General features: G+C 40.3%; 2 protein-coding genes across 2 annotated transcripts in view; one reads left to right on the top strand and one right to left on the bottom strand.

Annotated features, from left to right (window-relative positions):
• Positions 1–368: 368 nt before the first annotated feature.
• LOC109963010 (60S ribosomal protein L19) lies at positions 369–2,638 on the bottom strand. Its single transcript, XM_020605237.1, has 6 exons — positions 2,452–2,638; positions 1,533–1,639; positions 1,295–1,417; positions 972–1,092; positions 739–849; positions 369–556 (listed from the first exon to the last, which is right to left on the bottom strand). Exons 1-6 carry the CDS (start codon positions 2,454–2,456, stop codon positions 430–432), a joined length of 594 nt encoding a protein of 197 aa, XP_020460893.1. The 5' UTR covers positions 2,457–2,638; the 3' UTR covers positions 369–429.
• Positions 2,639–2,866: 228 nt separating this feature from the next.
• The window catches only part of gpam (glycerol-3-phosphate acyltransferase, mitochondrial), a 17,862-nt gene continuing 2,774 nt past the window's right edge, over positions 2,867–17,954 (top strand). The window contains exons 1-16 of the mRNA XM_020605303.1: positions 2,867–3,179; positions 4,954–5,088; positions 5,257–5,376; positions 5,904–5,977; positions 7,587–7,700; positions 7,987–8,136; positions 8,266–8,365; positions 8,747–8,883; positions 8,964–9,063; positions 11,007–11,219; positions 11,457–11,570; positions 12,151–12,236; positions 14,508–14,620; positions 16,148–16,218; positions 16,741–17,008; positions 17,250–17,470. Of these exons, the coding sequence (XP_020460959.1) occupies positions 5,005–5,088; positions 5,257–5,376; positions 5,904–5,977; positions 7,587–7,700; positions 7,987–8,136; positions 8,266–8,365; positions 8,747–8,883; positions 8,964–9,063; positions 11,007–11,219; positions 11,457–11,570; positions 12,151–12,236; positions 14,508–14,620; positions 16,148–16,218; positions 16,741–17,008; positions 17,250–17,470 (1,965 nt within the window). The 5' untranslated portion in view covers positions 2,867–3,179; positions 4,954–5,004. The remainder of the gene's footprint in view (positions 3,180–4,953; positions 5,089–5,256; positions 5,377–5,903; positions 5,978–7,586; positions 7,701–7,986; positions 8,137–8,265; positions 8,366–8,746; positions 8,884–8,963; positions 9,064–11,006; positions 11,220–11,456; positions 11,571–12,150; positions 12,237–14,507; positions 14,621–16,147; positions 16,219–16,740; positions 17,009–17,249; positions 17,471–17,954) is intronic.

Here is a 17,954-nt window from a genome sequence, read left to right as displayed (position 1 = left end):
TAGTATTTTAAACATCTGGAGGACTTTAAATAAATGTTGATGTCTGATGTTATGGTAAAATTTGGTACTCTGCTGCCACCTGTTGGACTGTTGTGAATACAAACCCAAACTCTTCTCTCAAACTCATTTTGTTCAGGAATAAATTATGACAAAGAAATGGTCTCAATTAAGTCACATCTTTAAAAAAGCTTTCTGACAAAAGCTGTCTAAGAGAAGTTACTGCTTTGAAATGAGATCACTACAGAACAGGACAGACAACCCAAACAGTGCTCCTCTATTTGTACCTTGCATCCCTTCACATTACAGCAATTTATTTTTAACATCAAGACTACAGCTGAGATTAGGCAGACAATCACCAAACAATGACAGTCTTTTATTCAATTTTATTAACGACCAAAAGAGTAATCATAAAACGAAATTTGTTTGGATTCACTTCTTTGCGGTTTCCTCCTCTTTTGACAAATTCTTGATGATCTCTTCTTTTTTGGCCTGGAGACGTTCTTCTCTGCGTTTGCGGGCTTCCTTTGTCTTTGAGCGGCGCGCTTCAGCCTGGTCACTGGAAAGGAGGTGGGGGACAGAAGTAAATGCATTTTATAGTATCACAATGAACATCACACAGACCTGAACAGAAAAGACCCAAAGCTTATTACGCTACGGCAGAACATTAAATAAAATGAATTAAACCCTACAAAAAAAAAAAAAACAAACAAAAAATCTCAATGAAAAAGAGCAACTTACGCTAGAAGCTTTTTGCGAGCCTTATCTGCCTTCAGTTTGTGGATGTGCTCCATAAGGATACGTTTGTTTTTGAAGACATTACCCTTGGCCTTCAGGTAGAGGCTATGGTACCTGCAGAAAACCAAAATTACCTCAGAACATTTCTAGGCTAGGAGCCTTGTCCTTGAAATTGTAATTAAAACCACCACACTTGCTAATGTAAATCTCGGCAATGAGCACTGTGATTCACTTACATGTGCCTGTCAATTTTCTTGGACTCCCTGTAGCGCCGAAGAAGACGACGCAGGATTCTCATGCGCCGCAGCCAAGCCGTCTTATCTGGCATACGAGCATTAGCTGTACCCTTTCTCTTACCTAGGCAGGAGAAAAATAGTTATAAAAACAGTAAAAATAATTACATCAGTAAATTAGATTGAAACTGGCATATTGCTACCATTTTTTACATAAATTGTTTTTCTATAACTACTAAATCATTTTTAATAAGAGGATCAGTACAGAATGTGTTAAAGTAAATTTAAAGAAAAAGAAAAGGACTAGTTTGCAGTCATTTACCCACCATAACCCATGTGACGTCCCTTGCGGCGTGCCAGCGTGTTCTTGCGGCAGCGAGCGCGAGAATGTACCGTCACAGGTTTTCTGATGATCAATCCATCCTTCACCAGTTTTCGGATCTGCTGGCCTGGTGCACATAATTCAATATAGACTCTTAGACAGAAGTCCCGCTGGTTAAGGGGCCCCAGATCACATAAAACTAGAGAGAGAGAGCACTGACATATGCAAAGTATACAACTCACGAGAGTTTGCATTGGCGATCTCATTGGTCTCGTTGGGGTCCAGCCACACTTTCTTCTTCCCACAGCGCAAGACGCTGGACGCCAAGCGCTTTTGGAGCCTGAGCATGCTGGAAAAACAAAGCAACCATATTAGTTTTGCAGGATGTGTATTACGGCAAGTATTAGTTTGTCATGTCATCTGACACTCCTTGAATTAACCACACAACTCAGCACTGAAGTATATATGCAGAAACAATCAATCCACCACGCACAGTTTACTAGCAAATATTTAGTTGGCACTCCTTAAAACCTAGAATACAACTGAAAAAATACAGTTAAATACATATAACAAATGATTCAAACAATACCAAAGTATACAATACTCAAGTCCTAATTAAAAGTACATTAGTAGCACAATAACACTTTATTGCTGGATTAGCATAAACTGTGGGTAACGTTATAGGAGTCATTACTTTGATTCACATGTACAGTATTTTACTTTGCAACACATTGTGAGCGACAGCCCCAAATGCAGCTAACTACAGTCTCGCCTTTAACAGGGAGTTAGTTTTACAAAAACAAATTGAAGTGCCTGACAAGGTAATAGCCTTTAGCCTGCTGTTGAGTGTGGGTACCGACTAAACTCGTTCACTCGTCCTATTCACACCATGCTAAAAGACTGCGCTATTGCAGGCTAACTTGCCGCTATGGATCTGTTGTGCTCAGGAATATGCTGTGACATGTCTTCGCTTGCTATGTTAGTAGCTACACCAATGTAACTTAGGTCTACGTGTATTCTGATAGAAACAGGCGACCACTCCAGACAGCATGCCTCGTACAGAGAGCATGCCTCTTTCTTTTTGTCTTAAATAACAAAAACATCACTATAAATCGTTTTCTCATAATAAAACCACATTTAAATATCAAACGTATGGATTACCTCATGGCTGCTGCTAGCTTGATAAAAACGAAGGAAACAGAGTGCCTCAGCCCCTACCATTATAGCCACCGCAATGGGTGACTCATTTGTGGTAGTGTCACAAATTCGAGATCGACTAAGTCGTGACAGCAAATACTCAAAAGTAATTTAAATGATGAATATATTTATGTCTTGAGTATGCGTTGCTGTGTTTTAAAAGTCAAACCTAGAATGCTGATCGCTTCCCCCACATGATTGCACAGTGGTATGCACCAATAAAATGTATTGTGAATATCTGACCGCTGGAGGGCGCGCTACATTCACATTTGAATGACTGATTTTCTATATCATTTGTTCTTTGTGTAAATGCCATTTTCATTATATTGCTAGGTTTTATATGATCATTTAATTGTTTGTTTTTGTGTGTTTTGTCCAGAAACGTTCGAATCCAGCTGTTTTAGACAGAGCCATTATTCCATTGTCGCAATCATGATCGAGGAGGTGGTTGTAGTGAAAGAGTGACAGTGCTGCCCTCTCCTGGATACCGGATGAATGACACCGTGGGCAGGTCTGCTGTATCAGAACAGTGCTCCAGTCAGACATCTCCGGCAGAGCTGTGCCGTTCATTTTTCTGAGGAGACTGTGGCTGGCTCGTGTGCGAACACTCAGAGGCATTAAATGAGCACTCAATGACTCGTTGCAGTTTTGTCGACGAGTCTATTTTTGAGCTATGAGTCAGCTTAACACAGGTAAGTGAGATTTCGTTCTCGCGAGCGAGTAGTGCTAGCTACATGATCATCGCCGGCGCGTGTGCTGTTATCTGCATGGTAGCATTAGCTTCACCCGGTCGTTGGCATCTTTGTGATGGGTACAAGCTAAAACAGCGACTATGATTTTACTGGTATAGCCAGTCTTTACACTGACATTGAGCCCAAGAGGAACCTTGACAGTATTGGGTTCGTACTTCTAGGTTAGCCTTGGATTGCTTGTCCGCTAGTTACATAAACTAAATTATTCCAACGTTAACCACTTGCTCAATAACCCATCTAACGCTAGGCTAGAAGGACCATTCTCGGTAACCACGAATTCCTCGAAGCCTTACGTCGGATTCTTGCCTCGTGTTTGGTGGCTTGCTGTTCAGTGAACCCATATGAATGAACCAGACGCAGTGAGAGAAAGTACTTAGCGCTACAGGGTTTAACCTGACACAAATGAGAAAGTGAAGTCGTTTAACGGGGTACTATAAGGGTATGGCTTAGGGTTTTAGCTAAACACAACGGCGCTGCCGTATAGCCGAGATGGAAATCACGCTCCCGCACAACAGGGGTTTGTACCATTGTTGTCTGCATTGCCGGTTGTCAGCTCACCCCGTCTGTCGACAAAACGACTCTTCCTGTTTGACCTGCTTTGACCAGGAGACAGATTGCGGTGTGTAAGGCGGATTAGCCTGTCTTAGGTTAGTCCTGTACAGTGTGAACACGCTGTTTTTGTCATCTTAAAGATAAATCAAATGTGTTTTGTTGTACCCGGTACTTTTTACCATAACGACTCTGAGAGACGAGACAGTCCAAGTAACTTCAAAACAGTGCTGATTTATTCAAAGGATCACAGGTAAAATTAACATTACACGCTCAGGTATCTTGCACCTCCAAACTGCACGCAGGCAGATGTAAGATGAAAGACCCTGAACCCACCAGGCCTATACATTATATCCCCTCGGTTGGGCTAGCCCCATACTACACAGAAACGTCAACCGAGACGTCTCTGTTGCCAGCTTTGCAGCTGGTCATAGCAGTAGTCAAAACATGAAGTAAATCAATGTGTGTGTGTGTGTGTAACTAAAAACATTCTCACACGACCTCTAGTGACATGTCATGACATTAAACATAAGAACATATTATGGCTAAGGCTACAGTTATACACGTCATAATAATAATATTAAACACCCTGTCTGCTGACAGTCATCAACTCTTCTCTCTAGTTATCCTTGACCAGATGTACCCTGTAGAAACTCATAAGCAGGCCTAAGCATTTAACAGTCTAACTAGACATCCTATCTCCACTAAACATTTCTAATACATAAAGTATCTATCTAATTTCTATCTGACTAAAAATACCTAACAGTTTGAAAGGGAGCTCGGCTGTCTACCCTCATGCTAGCGTTAAAATTTCATAGTGGCATGTTTCCAGTAGACTATAATTTGATAATTAACCGATTGGGGCAATGCCACATTTGTTATATTCTCTTCGCACGATCCTTTTGCAAAAAAAAAATCTTTTGATCTTAAAGTAATAAGGTGTTAAATATTGCTTGCAAGTACACTAGAAGTTATACACACCCTTGGCTTGTCAGTCATGCTCCATGTGGTCTATTTGAAATATGAACCTAGTAAAAAGTTGATTAAATATTGTCAGGTAGATAATACACTTGCTTAGTATATGAAAACCTGCAGATTACCTGGAGTGATGGCTGTATTAAACTTAGTTCAAGTCTAACCTTGACCTATCCCTGTGTCTTGCCAGCTTGCCAGCTAGTGATGTGATCTGGAGGGAGAGCAAAGGACAACAGAGAACATGGAGCTGTCAGACAGTCTGTTGCTGCAAGTCAACAATGGAGAGCAGTGGTGTAACCGCTGGAAACATCCCAGTGATGACTCTGTAAGACACAGACACACATCAACAATTGATCCTCATTGATTATTGATAATGTCTAATCATAAGATTTTAATCTAATCTTAGTGCACTGTTCTTCCACAGTTCAGGTGATTTTAGGTGATTTGTTATGGTGTTATAATAATTTTATTGTGTGTGTGGTTGTGTATAAAGGATCGCAGCACTAGCCCCTCTGTCCTACGCTGTGTTGCCAGCACGTGGAAGGAAGGTCTGCTGAACAGAAAGAGGCCCTTCGTGGGCCGCTGCTGTCACTCTTGTACACCACAGAGCTGGGTAAAGTTACACCACTAATTAACTCTAACATGAATTCATTTGCTAGACTCTAGTCAGATTCTGTTTCTTATTTGTTCCAATGTGATTGTATATAATTAGGAAGAAGATCCAGAAGGATCAAAATGTGTTGCCGCAGCCCAGACACTGGGCTTTTAACTTATTCAGCCTATTTCTTTCAAAGCAATGTGTGAAGCACTAGTTGGAATTACAGTCTAGGGAGGGAGTTTCGCGCTGCATTGTTGTTACAGTTGCAAAAGGGAGGCGTGTGCACAAGAATTACTGTGTAACAAAAAATAAAGCAAGGCAAAACCAGATGTAACTCACCATGAAGTCACATTGGTGGGCCCAGGTTGTTAAGCTCTGTAATGATACAAGTGCTTGTCAACAAGTAAATCAATTAAAATATACCAGGATATGTTAATTTCAAAATTAGTTAACCCATTATTGTCTTTGGGGCTTTTTATTGAAGGCATGTTGATGATTCAGCACTGTCTTCTTGTTGATAATCATTTTTGTTTTTGTCACAGGAGAAGCTGTTCAACCCCAGTATTCCATCTCTAGGATTGCGAAATGTCATCTACATCAATGAGACCCACACAAGGTAGCTCAGTTAAAGTATCGCTTCCCTTCCATAGTATTTTGCTCTTGAGCAGTCCATTGACATAAAAAAGAGGAACAAAGTTCTAAAATTACATGTTGTTGTTGTGGCATCAGAAGACCCTTAAATTGCCACTTGCACCATGTGACGAGCAAGAACTGAAACTCCTCCTGCTCAGTACAGTCAGTGCACTACAGACAGGTGCTGGCCTGTGTATATTAAACAGCTTTAAGTCAACAGAAGCGCTGGCCCCACATGAAGTTCAAAGTTTGGCGGCTAAAGTACATTTGTGGCCTAAATGTAAACATATGTACAAACAATGCAGAAAAGTCCATTTACTGTAACCTAACATCCTTCCTTAGCTGTGACAGTTCAGTACATTATCAGAATGATAATATGTGACTATTTGTTTAAACTGAAAACCCAAGTTCATTTGTAAACATACATGTATTATGTCTCTTAGTTCAGTCTCCTTTTTGCTCCCTCCTTTCCAGCAGTGTGCCTGAGTCAGTCATGTCAGCAAGAGAAACATTACAAAAAGCAGTTCAAAACCCATACTGTAGCCTTCTTTGTCACCAGAAGGAGTATTTTATAATCATTTAAAATGAAAACATATGGTAGGCCACATATCCTCTCAGGCTCCGTTCATCTTTGTCGCACCTCCCATGCATTCCTGTGCCTGATACAGTCTCTCCCTCCCTCCCAGCGTCTAGCTTGCATAACACCACAGTACGTGAAAATTAAACTAAAACTAAGTAAAAAGTAATGTTTGATAATGAGAACTATGATGAAATGTTTTACATTTTTCTTCAATGAATCAAAAGTAATCAATAATGTGAAACAGTGGAAAGGTGGACAGATGAATAATTTAAAGTGTTTGTCAGTGGACACTGGACACATGCATCCAGTGACTGGCCTCAGTGAGACACCGTAATACCTCAACGTGGATGAATATAAACATAAGCTTGGTGTAAATCGAGACACCTTGAGTTTTCTAAGTCCAAGGTGATCCTTTGATTAGAAGAACTTTGATAGAAGAGAACGCCGTCTCTCTATCACAAGTAACTTAGTGAAGGCTGTTTGACATCATGCTCCAAATTTCAAGGGAAAAACTAGAATAAATTTATATCAAGTTTTTATTCTGCATCATATTGGCGTGTAGACTGAGACATCTCAGAGCAGAAATGGGCTGAAATGAAGAGTTGCTTTTGTCTAACACAAGCAGTATTGTATTATTTCTAAGCTCTGTAAAGTTTAACTAAACTGACCTCAGCATGTCTTTTTTTTAAGTTAAAGATTGTCATTGTTGTCAGAGCTGTCTGTAATGTATTAAATTCCTTGGAAATCGATGTAACCAAACACAAGTTTTGTTTTAATATTCCTGACAGTCATTTCTGAGGTCAGTTAAATTATTTGTGTGTGTGTGCGTGTGTGTGTGTGAGAGAGAGAGACATTTGAAAAGGTGTGTTTCAGACACTAAATCAGATATTCTATTCAAAACATCTAACAGCATGAACTAGTATTATGTTCACAAACAGTATGTTTGAGAGTTAATGCTCTTTAGATGTTCCTCTGTATTCATTGGTGGGTGTGTGTGTTTGCACTCATACAGACAACGGGGCTGGTTGGCACGCAGGCTGAGTTACGTTCTGTTTGTCATGGAGAGAGATGTTCACAAGGACATGTTCGCCAGGAACGTGGTGGACAAGGTGCTCAACAACAGCAGGTAGGCGACAACATAAAAGGAGACATGTAGGAACTGTAGTAAAGAAAAAGTTTCACTGCATGGTAAAGCATCATAAGTAGCTTTTGTGAGAATAAAACACCAGTCTATGGCAATGTTAGTGTTATTAAAATACAGTGGAATATAAAGTGGAAACAGCTAATTACAGTTGCAGATAAAGTGACCAGGTTAAGTCCAAATCTTATAAGAGAAATGCAGCAGATGCTTTAAATGATGGTGTTCTTAGACTTGAGGATGCAGCCTTGTGCTCTGTGTTTGTCAATTGCAGGGTGGAGAGTACTGTTGCTAAGGTAGCCACAGATTTGTGCGCTGCAGCCAGCCATCCTGGCCAGGAGCACAAAGCTGTCAGTAAACTGAAGCAGAAAGCCAGGGCCTTCCTGCAGGAGATGGTGGCTAACATTTCACCGGCATTCATCAGGTACCAAAGCCGCTGAGAACGCTCTTGCATTGTGCTGCCATCTCTTTTATTTTACTGTAGAATAGTACACCTGATAGAATGCTACGATATGTGTGTGTGTTCACAGCTTCACTTTTTTTTTTTTTCCAGGCTGACAGGATGGGTCCTCCTAAGGCTTTTTAATGGTTTCTTCTGGAGCATCCAGATCCACAAGGGGCAGATGGAGATGGTCAAGAAAGCGGCTATGGAAGTCAGTAACAACTACACACACAGAGAAAATGGATTCAGCCGTCACAGCATGCTGCACAAAATGTACAATATAGGTTTCATCTATATTGTGTGACAGGTGTCACACAATGTCTTAACAGACACCTCATACATGTCACAAACGTTTGTGTTTTTATTTATGCAGACATATTTACTCCTGCCTATATGTTTATTATTATCAGTGCAGTCTTAAATACTGATCATCACATACATACATTTCTGATGGATAAATAGTAAGTTTATAGTGCACTAATAATGGAGATGTTAGATCAAATTAGAAGATAAAATTTAGCTTTTACATATAAGTTTGGTTTGCACTGAGAACTGTGTTTATTTTAAAATCATCTATTGCTTGTCTTTACAGCAAAATGTGCCCATGGTCTTCCTCCCTGTTCATAAGTCCCACATCGACTACCTGCTCATCACCTTAATCCTGTTCTGTCACAATATCAAAGCCCCACACATCGCTGCTGGTAACAACCTAAGCATCCCTATCCTCAGGTAAAATACCCATGAAACCTCATGTTTGTATCTGATGCCTTTGTAGCAAGTTCACTTGATAAAAGTTGTTTTGTTTTCAGCACCCTGATCCGTAAACTGGGAGGATTTTTCATACGACGAAAAATGGAGGAGACGGGGGACGGGAAGAAAGACCTTTTGTACAGAGCACTCTTGCATGCAGTAAGTCCCAACAGTCAATTTATCACCTGCAGTAAAGGCTGGGTTAACATAGCGTTTTTCCCCAGTGTGTCGTTATGTAACTGTAGGTTGTCTTCATGCTTTCTCTGGTTACACTTTTCTTTCCTGGCTCATGGACTCACAGAGTTAAAAGCTACTATAATACGTAAACCCAGCAATAATTTGTTTTTCTCTTTTGCTAGTTTTCCTTTATAGGTTTACTGTAGCTTCAGGAGCTATAGCTCACTGTAATACACAGCATTATATTTTCACACTTTCTAAGGAAGCGTAGACTGTAACAGTCCTGTAACATTTACTATAAAACTAAGTTGGCATTTGGCTGAATTGTGCTGTTTTTCTTCTCTGTATGACCTACATAGATCCAGATAATTTCTACATTTTCTAGCCTCTAACTCACTTGGACCTGATGTCAAATAATTTAAATATAGGTACAAAATAAGGTATCATGTGATATGTAGAAGTGTAGGCTAGAGATGGTCACAGGTTGGGATCCCGTGACTGCTGGAGTCTGGTGTAAAATTGTGAAGGGATAATTTAAATTAAACATTGTTTTACCTTTCAACTGTCAAACTGTTTTGTTTATGCTGCATATTTTTTAAGCTGTGTCAGTATAACATCTTAATGTCTGTTGTGTTTCCGCATCAGTGATTAGAGACACTGTTTAAAATGGAATATGAACCTTTTGTCCAACTTTAGTATTTGGTTAATGTGCCTTAACAGCTTTGGCTAATGAGAAATCCTGAAGGAGAACTAATGTGAATATTAATGCTTTGTTATTATAAGAAACTTGGCAGCCCAAAGACTCGGTGTGTTGACAAAATAGCTTAGCTGTTTAGTGGATTTACTTCATTGTGCCAGTCTATCAGAATTATGAATTGCTGTTCATTAGTATGCTTGGAGTTTGTGGGAGAGAGTTGAGAATAATGAGAGAGAGAGAGGGAGAGGCTGCATATGAATTCCTCTAAGATAGCATTGTGCCTGAAAGATTACAGTTATCAGCTGAAGACACAAGCAGCTGTAGAAAATGATGACCCACATGTTTTTTTAGCCGTTGTGCCTCCAGTATTTTATTACACGCAGTGCACAAATTTGCCGCTACAGTTTTGGAAAGTGGACCAAGCAGTACTTTAATTTGGTAGAAGATTACAGTTTCATCTGCCACGCCTTTTGTTGCTCACAGAAATGTCATTAGCTGATTTCCTTTAGTGGAAGAAGTGTAAGCAATAGAAAAAGCCATGTACTACTCTAACACTGGTGAAAGCTGAGCCTGAATGTTGTCAGCTTCACAGCAGACTGGAGTCTATTTCCAGACAAAGCTTCTCTTCTCTGGCTACACAGCATGATGCAGTTGTGTACATACTAAACAGTACTTAGGGAGAGACTGTTTCAAAACTTGGGCTTGGCACTTGCCTGGTTCCCTGCAGTGTATTTGGAGACGCTGTTCATTATGCTTCAGCACTGGTGATAGGAATTATGTTTACAAGTCGTCCATCCACATGTACGTTTGTCCCATGCTGGTGAACACGATATCTCAAGAATGCCGTAAGATAATGTCCTCAGATTCAGCACATGGATGCAAGGATGAACTGATTAGATTGTGATGGTGAAAATCAAGGGCACAGTGACCACACATCCACCCCATTCCCATATACTTAACTACTTGGTGGAGGCATACAACCTTGAGGCAAATACAGTAGAGCAGCTGCACAGCCTTCACTTTGCATGACTTCCACTCAATATTGAGTCTATTGTTTTTTAAAATGTCAAAGATTTGCACCAAATAACATTTTAAGCAAAAATATTCTTTTTCCCATTCAGTGTTTGCACATTTTGTCATTTCTAACATCTGTTACCACCTTTTTCATGTGCCTTTATTTGCCCTTCTCATTTTAAGATTTCTTGTTGTTTCATCAATCTCTTTTCAGTACACAGAGGAGTTGTTGCGTCAGCAACAGTTTTTGGAGGTGTACCTGGAGGGTACACGCTCCCGCAGTGGTAAGCCATCTCCAGCGCGTGCAGGCATGTTGTCCATTGTGGTAGACGCACTGTGCACCGGGTCCATCACAGACGTACTGGTGGTGCCAGTTGGCATCTCTTACGACCGTATTATTGAGGGCAACTACAATAGCGAGCAGCTGGTAAGTGCTTGGATGATGTATGGTCATATTTGTGTGTGCTTTGGAACCAAACAAACAGAATAAAACAATATAATTTGGTTTTGAAATTATGACTTCAAAATGAATTGAAGGAAGGTTGTAATGAAATGGGGTCAATGTATAGACTGCTTTAACTGTGTAATCACACAGTATACATTTTTTTTTCTATTTTTGCATTACACTTCTAAATGTTAACTATGTGCTACTTGAACCTTACAGGGCAAACCCAAGAAGAATGAGAGTTTGTGGGGAATAGCATGTGGAGTGTTCAGGATGCTGAGGAAGAACCATGGTTGTGTTCGAGTTGACTTCAACCAGCCCTTCTCCCTAAAGGTGACTCATTGCAGATCTATATACATCAGCATTTATACAAAGACAGCTATGACTGTCATGGCCACATGTGTTGCTGGGTAATGAAAAGGTGTAATGGACCTAAGACGTGATGATGTAATGCAACGTTTACCATGGTGCCTTGTGGGTGAAAGGTGGGGATGCCATAACACACACTACGAGACAGCAAGAGGCGACACAAACTGATAGATTCAATCAGAAATGGGGCCATCAAAACATTGAAGCATTTTGAGATGTTTTTGCTGGTCATTTGTCCATGCGAATGAACATTAACGTTACTTTTTCACTGCTTGTAGCAGTAGCGCGCTTTGTCGTCCCCACCTTCTACCCACAATGCACTGCGGTAAACATTTGCATTACACCATTATGTCTTAGGTCCATTATTAGTATCTATTAGATTTCAGGTATTTTGGGTGTTTTTCTTGATTTGAATGCACAAGAAGGGTTGAAAAGCTTAATAAAGTAATGACCAGAGACATAAATTTAGAACGGACCATAACCAAAACCCAGTTATCACTTCATTTAGTTTAGATTTGTAGTGAACCTTTTGTGTCAAATGCAGGAGTACCTGGACACTCAGAGGAGCCGCCATGTTCCACCACCAGTGTCCCTGGAACACACCTTGATGCCCACCATTATTTCTGTACAGTAAGGACAAACTCTCCACTTTAAACATCAGTGGTATCTTTGCACATGCACTAAGCAGAGTCCCACAGTCCCACCTGTAATAATATGAACCCTCGTGTCTAAACCTGACATCTACCTCCTGCTACTTCACAGCAGGTTATTTGACATCTGAGCACAGCACTTGAGTTAGCTTAGTCAGGGGTCTCTTCAGTTTAGCGCTGTCCCTTCATAATAAAAGTGATGCTGTATATTTATACAATACAGTACGTCCATAAGTGTTTCATCCCAGCTGGTCTGTTCAGAATACAAATGAACCCCCCTGGATGCACATTGCAAATACTGTTTCATAAGTGTCCAGCAGCGGGTGTCTTAACACTTCAGATGTAGCCTATCCTGTTTGGAACATACAGTATATAACATGGCTGGGTGAGCTATGAAATGATTATGCAGTAAGCTTAAAAACAAAACAAAACCCGTAAAAGTGAGCAGAAACAGCCACAGCTTCAGAATAGAAACGGTAAATTAATAGGAAATTACCTGTACTTCAGTTCAAATCAGTAATTATTTCAAACATAAAGGTAAGTATAAAATTCTTGCATGTAAGGCTGAATTAAGGTTCACTCCCCATTTTAACAGAAACCTCAAATTACATGGAATGACAATCCATGCAGCAACTTGTTCAACTTGGTAGGGTTCAATGTAAAAGCGCTGGCTTATTTTAGACAGAGATGCCACTATATTGGCATTAAGCTGGTCATTGGGTTTTTTTTTTTTTGAGACTTTGCCTATTTACACCGAACTTAAAAACACAGTGTACAACATGTTAAAGATTATTGTCATGGATGCTGCTTTTTGCAGCGTTAAAATTTAAATCCCCTGACAGGGCATCGCAGAAACAGCACCTCGACAAAACTTCACATACCACCCCTTTTACACAGAGGCTGAGGCAGAATGGTTGCACCAATTCTACTACCTCTCATGGTGGAATAAAGGAAGGTCAACACTGATTCCCCATGCCAACCTTTTATACAGAATATTGTAGCAGGAAATTGGCGCGATCATTTTTTCTTAAACAAGCAGTGCTAAAAGTGACTTCTGACTCATCAAACTGAACCCCCCTCTCTTCTTATTACACACACTGAGGGCTATAGAAGCTGGTGCAGATTACTTTGTTACTCATCTGGCAAGTGACTGACAAATTTATAGGTTACATAAAAGGATATCAATGAGCACATACAACAGAAAGACAAAAAAAAAATATCATGATGGATAGCCTCCACTACTACACGCAAGTTTCAAGTGTCTCAGATAAAGTTGGGAGTTTTGCATTTCTGTTTTTGGATACAACATCACAGTGTTATATTACAATGACATCATGAGTTGGATGTACAGTATTGTTCAAAATAATAGCAGTACAATGGTCATGTTGGCTTATGCTGAAGAGGACATGCCCTTGAAATGGTTGTTTCAACAAGACAATGACCCCAAACACACTAGTAAACGAGCAAAGTCTTGGTTCCAAACCAACAAAATTAATGTTATGGAGTGGCCAGCCCAATCCCCGGACCTTAATCCAATCGAGAACTTGTGGGGTGATATCAAAAATGCTGTTTCTGAAGCAAAACCAAGAAATGTAAATGAATTGTGGAATGTTGTTAAAGAATCATGGCGTGGAATAACAGCTGAAAGGTGCCACAAGTTGGTTGACTCCATGCCACACAGATGTGAAGCAGTTATAAAAAACTGTGGTCATACAACTAAATATTAGTTTAGTGATTCACAGGATTGCTAAATCCTAGAAACAAAAACATTTGTACAACATAGTTTTGTGTTTGTACAGTCAACGGCAGACACTGCTATTTTTTTGAACACACCCCTTTCAACTAATTGCCCAGTTGCACAGCCTTAAGAGCGTGCATATCATGAATGCTGGGTCTTGTTTGCTTTCTGAGAATCTACTGCACCTACTGGTAACTTGTTTGCCATGTAGCAATAAAAAATATACTAAAAACCTGGATTATTCTGGTTAGTCACATTGTACTGCTATTATTTTGAACAATACTGTATGTGCAGCCACAGGAAAGTAGTACACAGAGGAGGCTCAAGCCGTGTTTTTCAGAGCCAAAATATCATTTAAATATTATAATAATATATTGGCAGTTTTTATCATTTTCCATTATGCTTCATGAGGTGATGTAGTGTTTGTTTGGACAACCACTTTTTAAAATTGTTGTTTAATGAGATAATTGTTAGACAATGTGTACATGCTGAGTTGTTGTTTTTTTTGTCCAGGCCTGATGCTCCTGTGTTTGAGGGGCAGGAAGAGGAGCAGATGAACCCAGGGCTGCCTGATGACCTCTACAGACGACAACTTATTAACAACCTTGCCAAGCATGTCCTCTTCAGTAAGAAATTCACAACCGCACAGCCAGTGCATTGCTAAACTATACCTGCAACTCTATTGCCACCAAGATCTCAGTGTTAAGCTCTTAACAAGTGACAGTGGAGCTTCTGTGTTGTTGACATATAATACTGAAAGATGAGACCGTGAATAAAGTAGACACGTGGCCCAAGGTCATGAATCATCACAGACCCATCTCTTACAGTGTTCTCACCAGAATGCAGTGTTCAGCTAAATGTGGCTTGGTACTATTTAGCCAATCACCTGTCATTTATTTAAAATGTTAGAGAACATAGAAGCACCCCTCTCTCATCTTTTCTAGCCACAAGTATCTCCTTTTTATCTGATGTTAAAGGTGCACCTATTTACTGGAGCAAAGGCGGGTCTCATGAAATACTATCCATCATACTGCTTCCGTTAATTGAAATCCAACACAACACAGCACAGCATCAGTCCACTTCACATCACTCAGGGTTAGTGCTGGGTATTGAAATTTTAGGGCATCGATCAACTTACTTCAATACCATCAAGTATCGAAAAATGCTTTTCTGCATTTTTATTTATTGATCTTAATGTTACAGATCTTTTTATGTTATGAAGCTGCTTTAAGCACACAAAAATGCCAAGGATTTGAAAAATGAAAAGTTATCTGTACCAAAATGCATTTTTAGCTGTGTTTGTGTGTGTGTTTGTGTGTGTGTGTGTGTGTGTATATATATCGGTACCAGTATCAACGATACTGGATATTGGAACAATACCCAGCCCTACTCAGAGTGGTTTGCCCCAAGGTAGCACTACAGAAACCAGTTCTTCCCAGTTCATTCAGCTGAGCTCTCCTGTGCCTGCCCTATTTTTATTCTGTCCCTCAGCCAATCACAAAGCCTCCAGCTGGATGGCATGTTGTTCTGAGCCAATAGGATAAAGGGGAGGACAGGGAAGCAGAGGAGGGAAGGAGTGCAGTACTCACAAATGCTGTAGCCCTGTGCTTGAAGATGACCTGTAGTAACCCATATGTCTGACACGTGCACTCCCCCCTGTATTTTTTTTTCTTCTGTTCATCTAATGTAATATTAGTATAATGAACTCCTTTTTACCCTGTGCTGTTTGAAAGAAACCTTTTCCTAATTTTACCTGACAAACTTGCCTCTACACATTTTTATGACTGAGATATTTTAAGCCAGCAAGATGCCAAGTGAATAACGTTTGTAATATGTAAAATATTTGTTAGAGCATACAGTGAGTCATAGTTTTTTGTGATAACTAGTCTCGACTGTGTGCCTTGCCTCTGCTCATTATTGATGTGCAGCATAGTAATCATGTTATAGTCTTGAAAATGATTCATAAATACTGTAGGTTTGGATAGTGCCACTTTTGAAAGCTGAGGTTTGACCTCCACCATGTGTCTTCCAGCTGTGTGGTGTTACTTTCAGACATAGCTAAGACTAGTCAGTTGCAAAACTCTTTGTTTTTACATTCTTACCTTTCTGTTGTGTATTGCTCATTATATCTTTTTATGAATCTTTCCTGACAGCGGCTAACAAGTCATCAGCGATCATGTCTACCCATATTATAGCCTGTCTGCTGCTGTACAGACATAGACAGGTAAGTCTAGCTGTCTTTCATGTTCTCTCCTCCTCTCCTGCTGATGTATTGCTGCATGTTGTACAGTCTACTTTTTTCTCCTTCTGTTCCTAAAATGTCTACACCACCTCCCCTTTCTCTTTCACTTATTCCTGTTCATCTGTCTATTTTCCCATGATGCTCCCTTCCTTTACACCAAGGTGATCCAAATGTCACATACCTCTGCATGGTAGTAATTAATGTCTCTCTCTGTTAGAGATCACCCTCTTTCTGCATACTCTTTCTCCACCTCTGTACATTAGTGGTGGGCCTCTGCCCTCTGCAGGCACACTGAAGTAAGTGGGTGAAAGTGGTAACCAGTTACTGAAATTGTCTTCTTGTCCTCAGGAACTGGCAAATCTTATACTGTATATAACAAAATTAAGCGCAGTCATTTTGTTGTACTTGGCCTTGATTAGTTTATGGAATCACCAATTTCTGGACATGATCCATGTTTCTTTGCCCAGGTTTGTTAAGCCTGCATTTTCCTCCACTTTGTTCCAGGGGGTGGTGCTGTCCAAGCTGGTGGAAGACTTCTTCAACATGAAGGAGGAGATCCTGTCACGGGACTTTGACCTGGGCTTTTCAGGGAACTCAGAGGATGTGGTCATGCGTGCCCTCCACCTCCTGGGAAACTGTGTAATTGTGACCAGCAGTGCAAATCGCAATGGAGAGTTCACTATCGCACCCAGCCAAACAGTACAGGCACTTTTTGAGCTCAACTTCTACAGCAATGGCCTTTTCCATGTCTTCATTTCTGATGCGATCATTGGTATGTTGGGTCAGCAGCTTGTTGTTGTTTATCATTTAGCTGCATTACTCTCCAAGCTGTCCTCTCCCAAGATTCACACTGTATAGGGAAAGCTTGAAAAGTTCAGATAGCTATTGTGACTGTAATGTTTAGTAGATTGTTTCCTGTTGACTTCAGTAATACCATCAGTTGACTTCTAGTCTCCTCGGTCTAAGATCTTGCCATTGTTCCTCCATGACATTTTCTCATCATTTGTTTCCAGCCTGCAGTATCCTGTCACTGCAGCGAGAGCTGGTCGTGGAATCTGAGTCGGATCACCCATCTGGTGTTCCCAGTAGCCGCCTCCTGAATCAGGAGAGACTCATCCACAAGGCTGCTGGGCTCTCCCGTGCTCCCAGTAGCCTCCTTCTCAGTCAGGAGAGAATCATCCACAAGGCTGCTGGGCTCTCCCATTTCCTTATCAATGAGGTGGCTGTGGCACCTGTAAGTCCCTCCCTCTGTCCCACTTTTGTAGATTTTGTGAACTACATTATGACTGTTATGCTTCATAATGTTCAGAGAAATTTAGAGTAAAAACAAATACCTTTATGTCCGTCTGTATCAAATTGTATAAAGTGAAATGTAAAATGCTTTTTTAATATGCTGTGCTGGAGCAAGACGATAAAACCTACAATAATAGACGACAACAACCTACAACATTACGTCAGGACTGACATATTTTGCAAATAAGCCAAACTCTGTCACTATTTGGTTAACCAGCTTAAACTTGGGCTCTAACATTTATTTAGAATTAAATAGAATCAATTAGGCTATTGATAACCTATTGGCAGCTTCAATCCAGAAGTAGTGATTTTGATATTTGCCTTCAGAATCTTCAGTTTGCTTAAATGTTGGTTGTTTCTCTTGTTGTTGATGAAGCTTTCCAGTTGGTTTCTTCCATGTTTCACAGTCTCCTTCTTTCTCTTTC

Source organism: Monopterus albus, unplaced genomic scaffold (assembly GCF_001952655.1).
Source record: "Monopterus albus unplaced genomic scaffold, M_albus_1.0 scaffold69.1, whole genome shotgun sequence".
NCBI lineage: Eukaryota > Metazoa > Chordata > Actinopteri > Synbranchiformes > Synbranchidae > Monopterus > Monopterus albus.
The sequence above is the reverse complement of the archived record's forward strand: the minus strand, read 5'-3'. Positions and strand labels throughout refer to the sequence as shown.

Bases quoted from the DNA above. Each gene is read 5' to 3' on its own strand.
- LOC109963010 (XM_020605237.1), bottom strand. The intron at 1,418-1,532 runs GTGAGTTGTATA...TATGTGCACCAG, and splicing joins GATCGCCAATGCAAACTCTC to GCCAGCAGATCCGAAAACTG. The intron at 850-971 runs GTAAGTGAATCA...GGTTTTCTGCAG, and splicing joins AAGAAAATTGACAGGCACAT to GTACCATAGCCTCTACCTGA.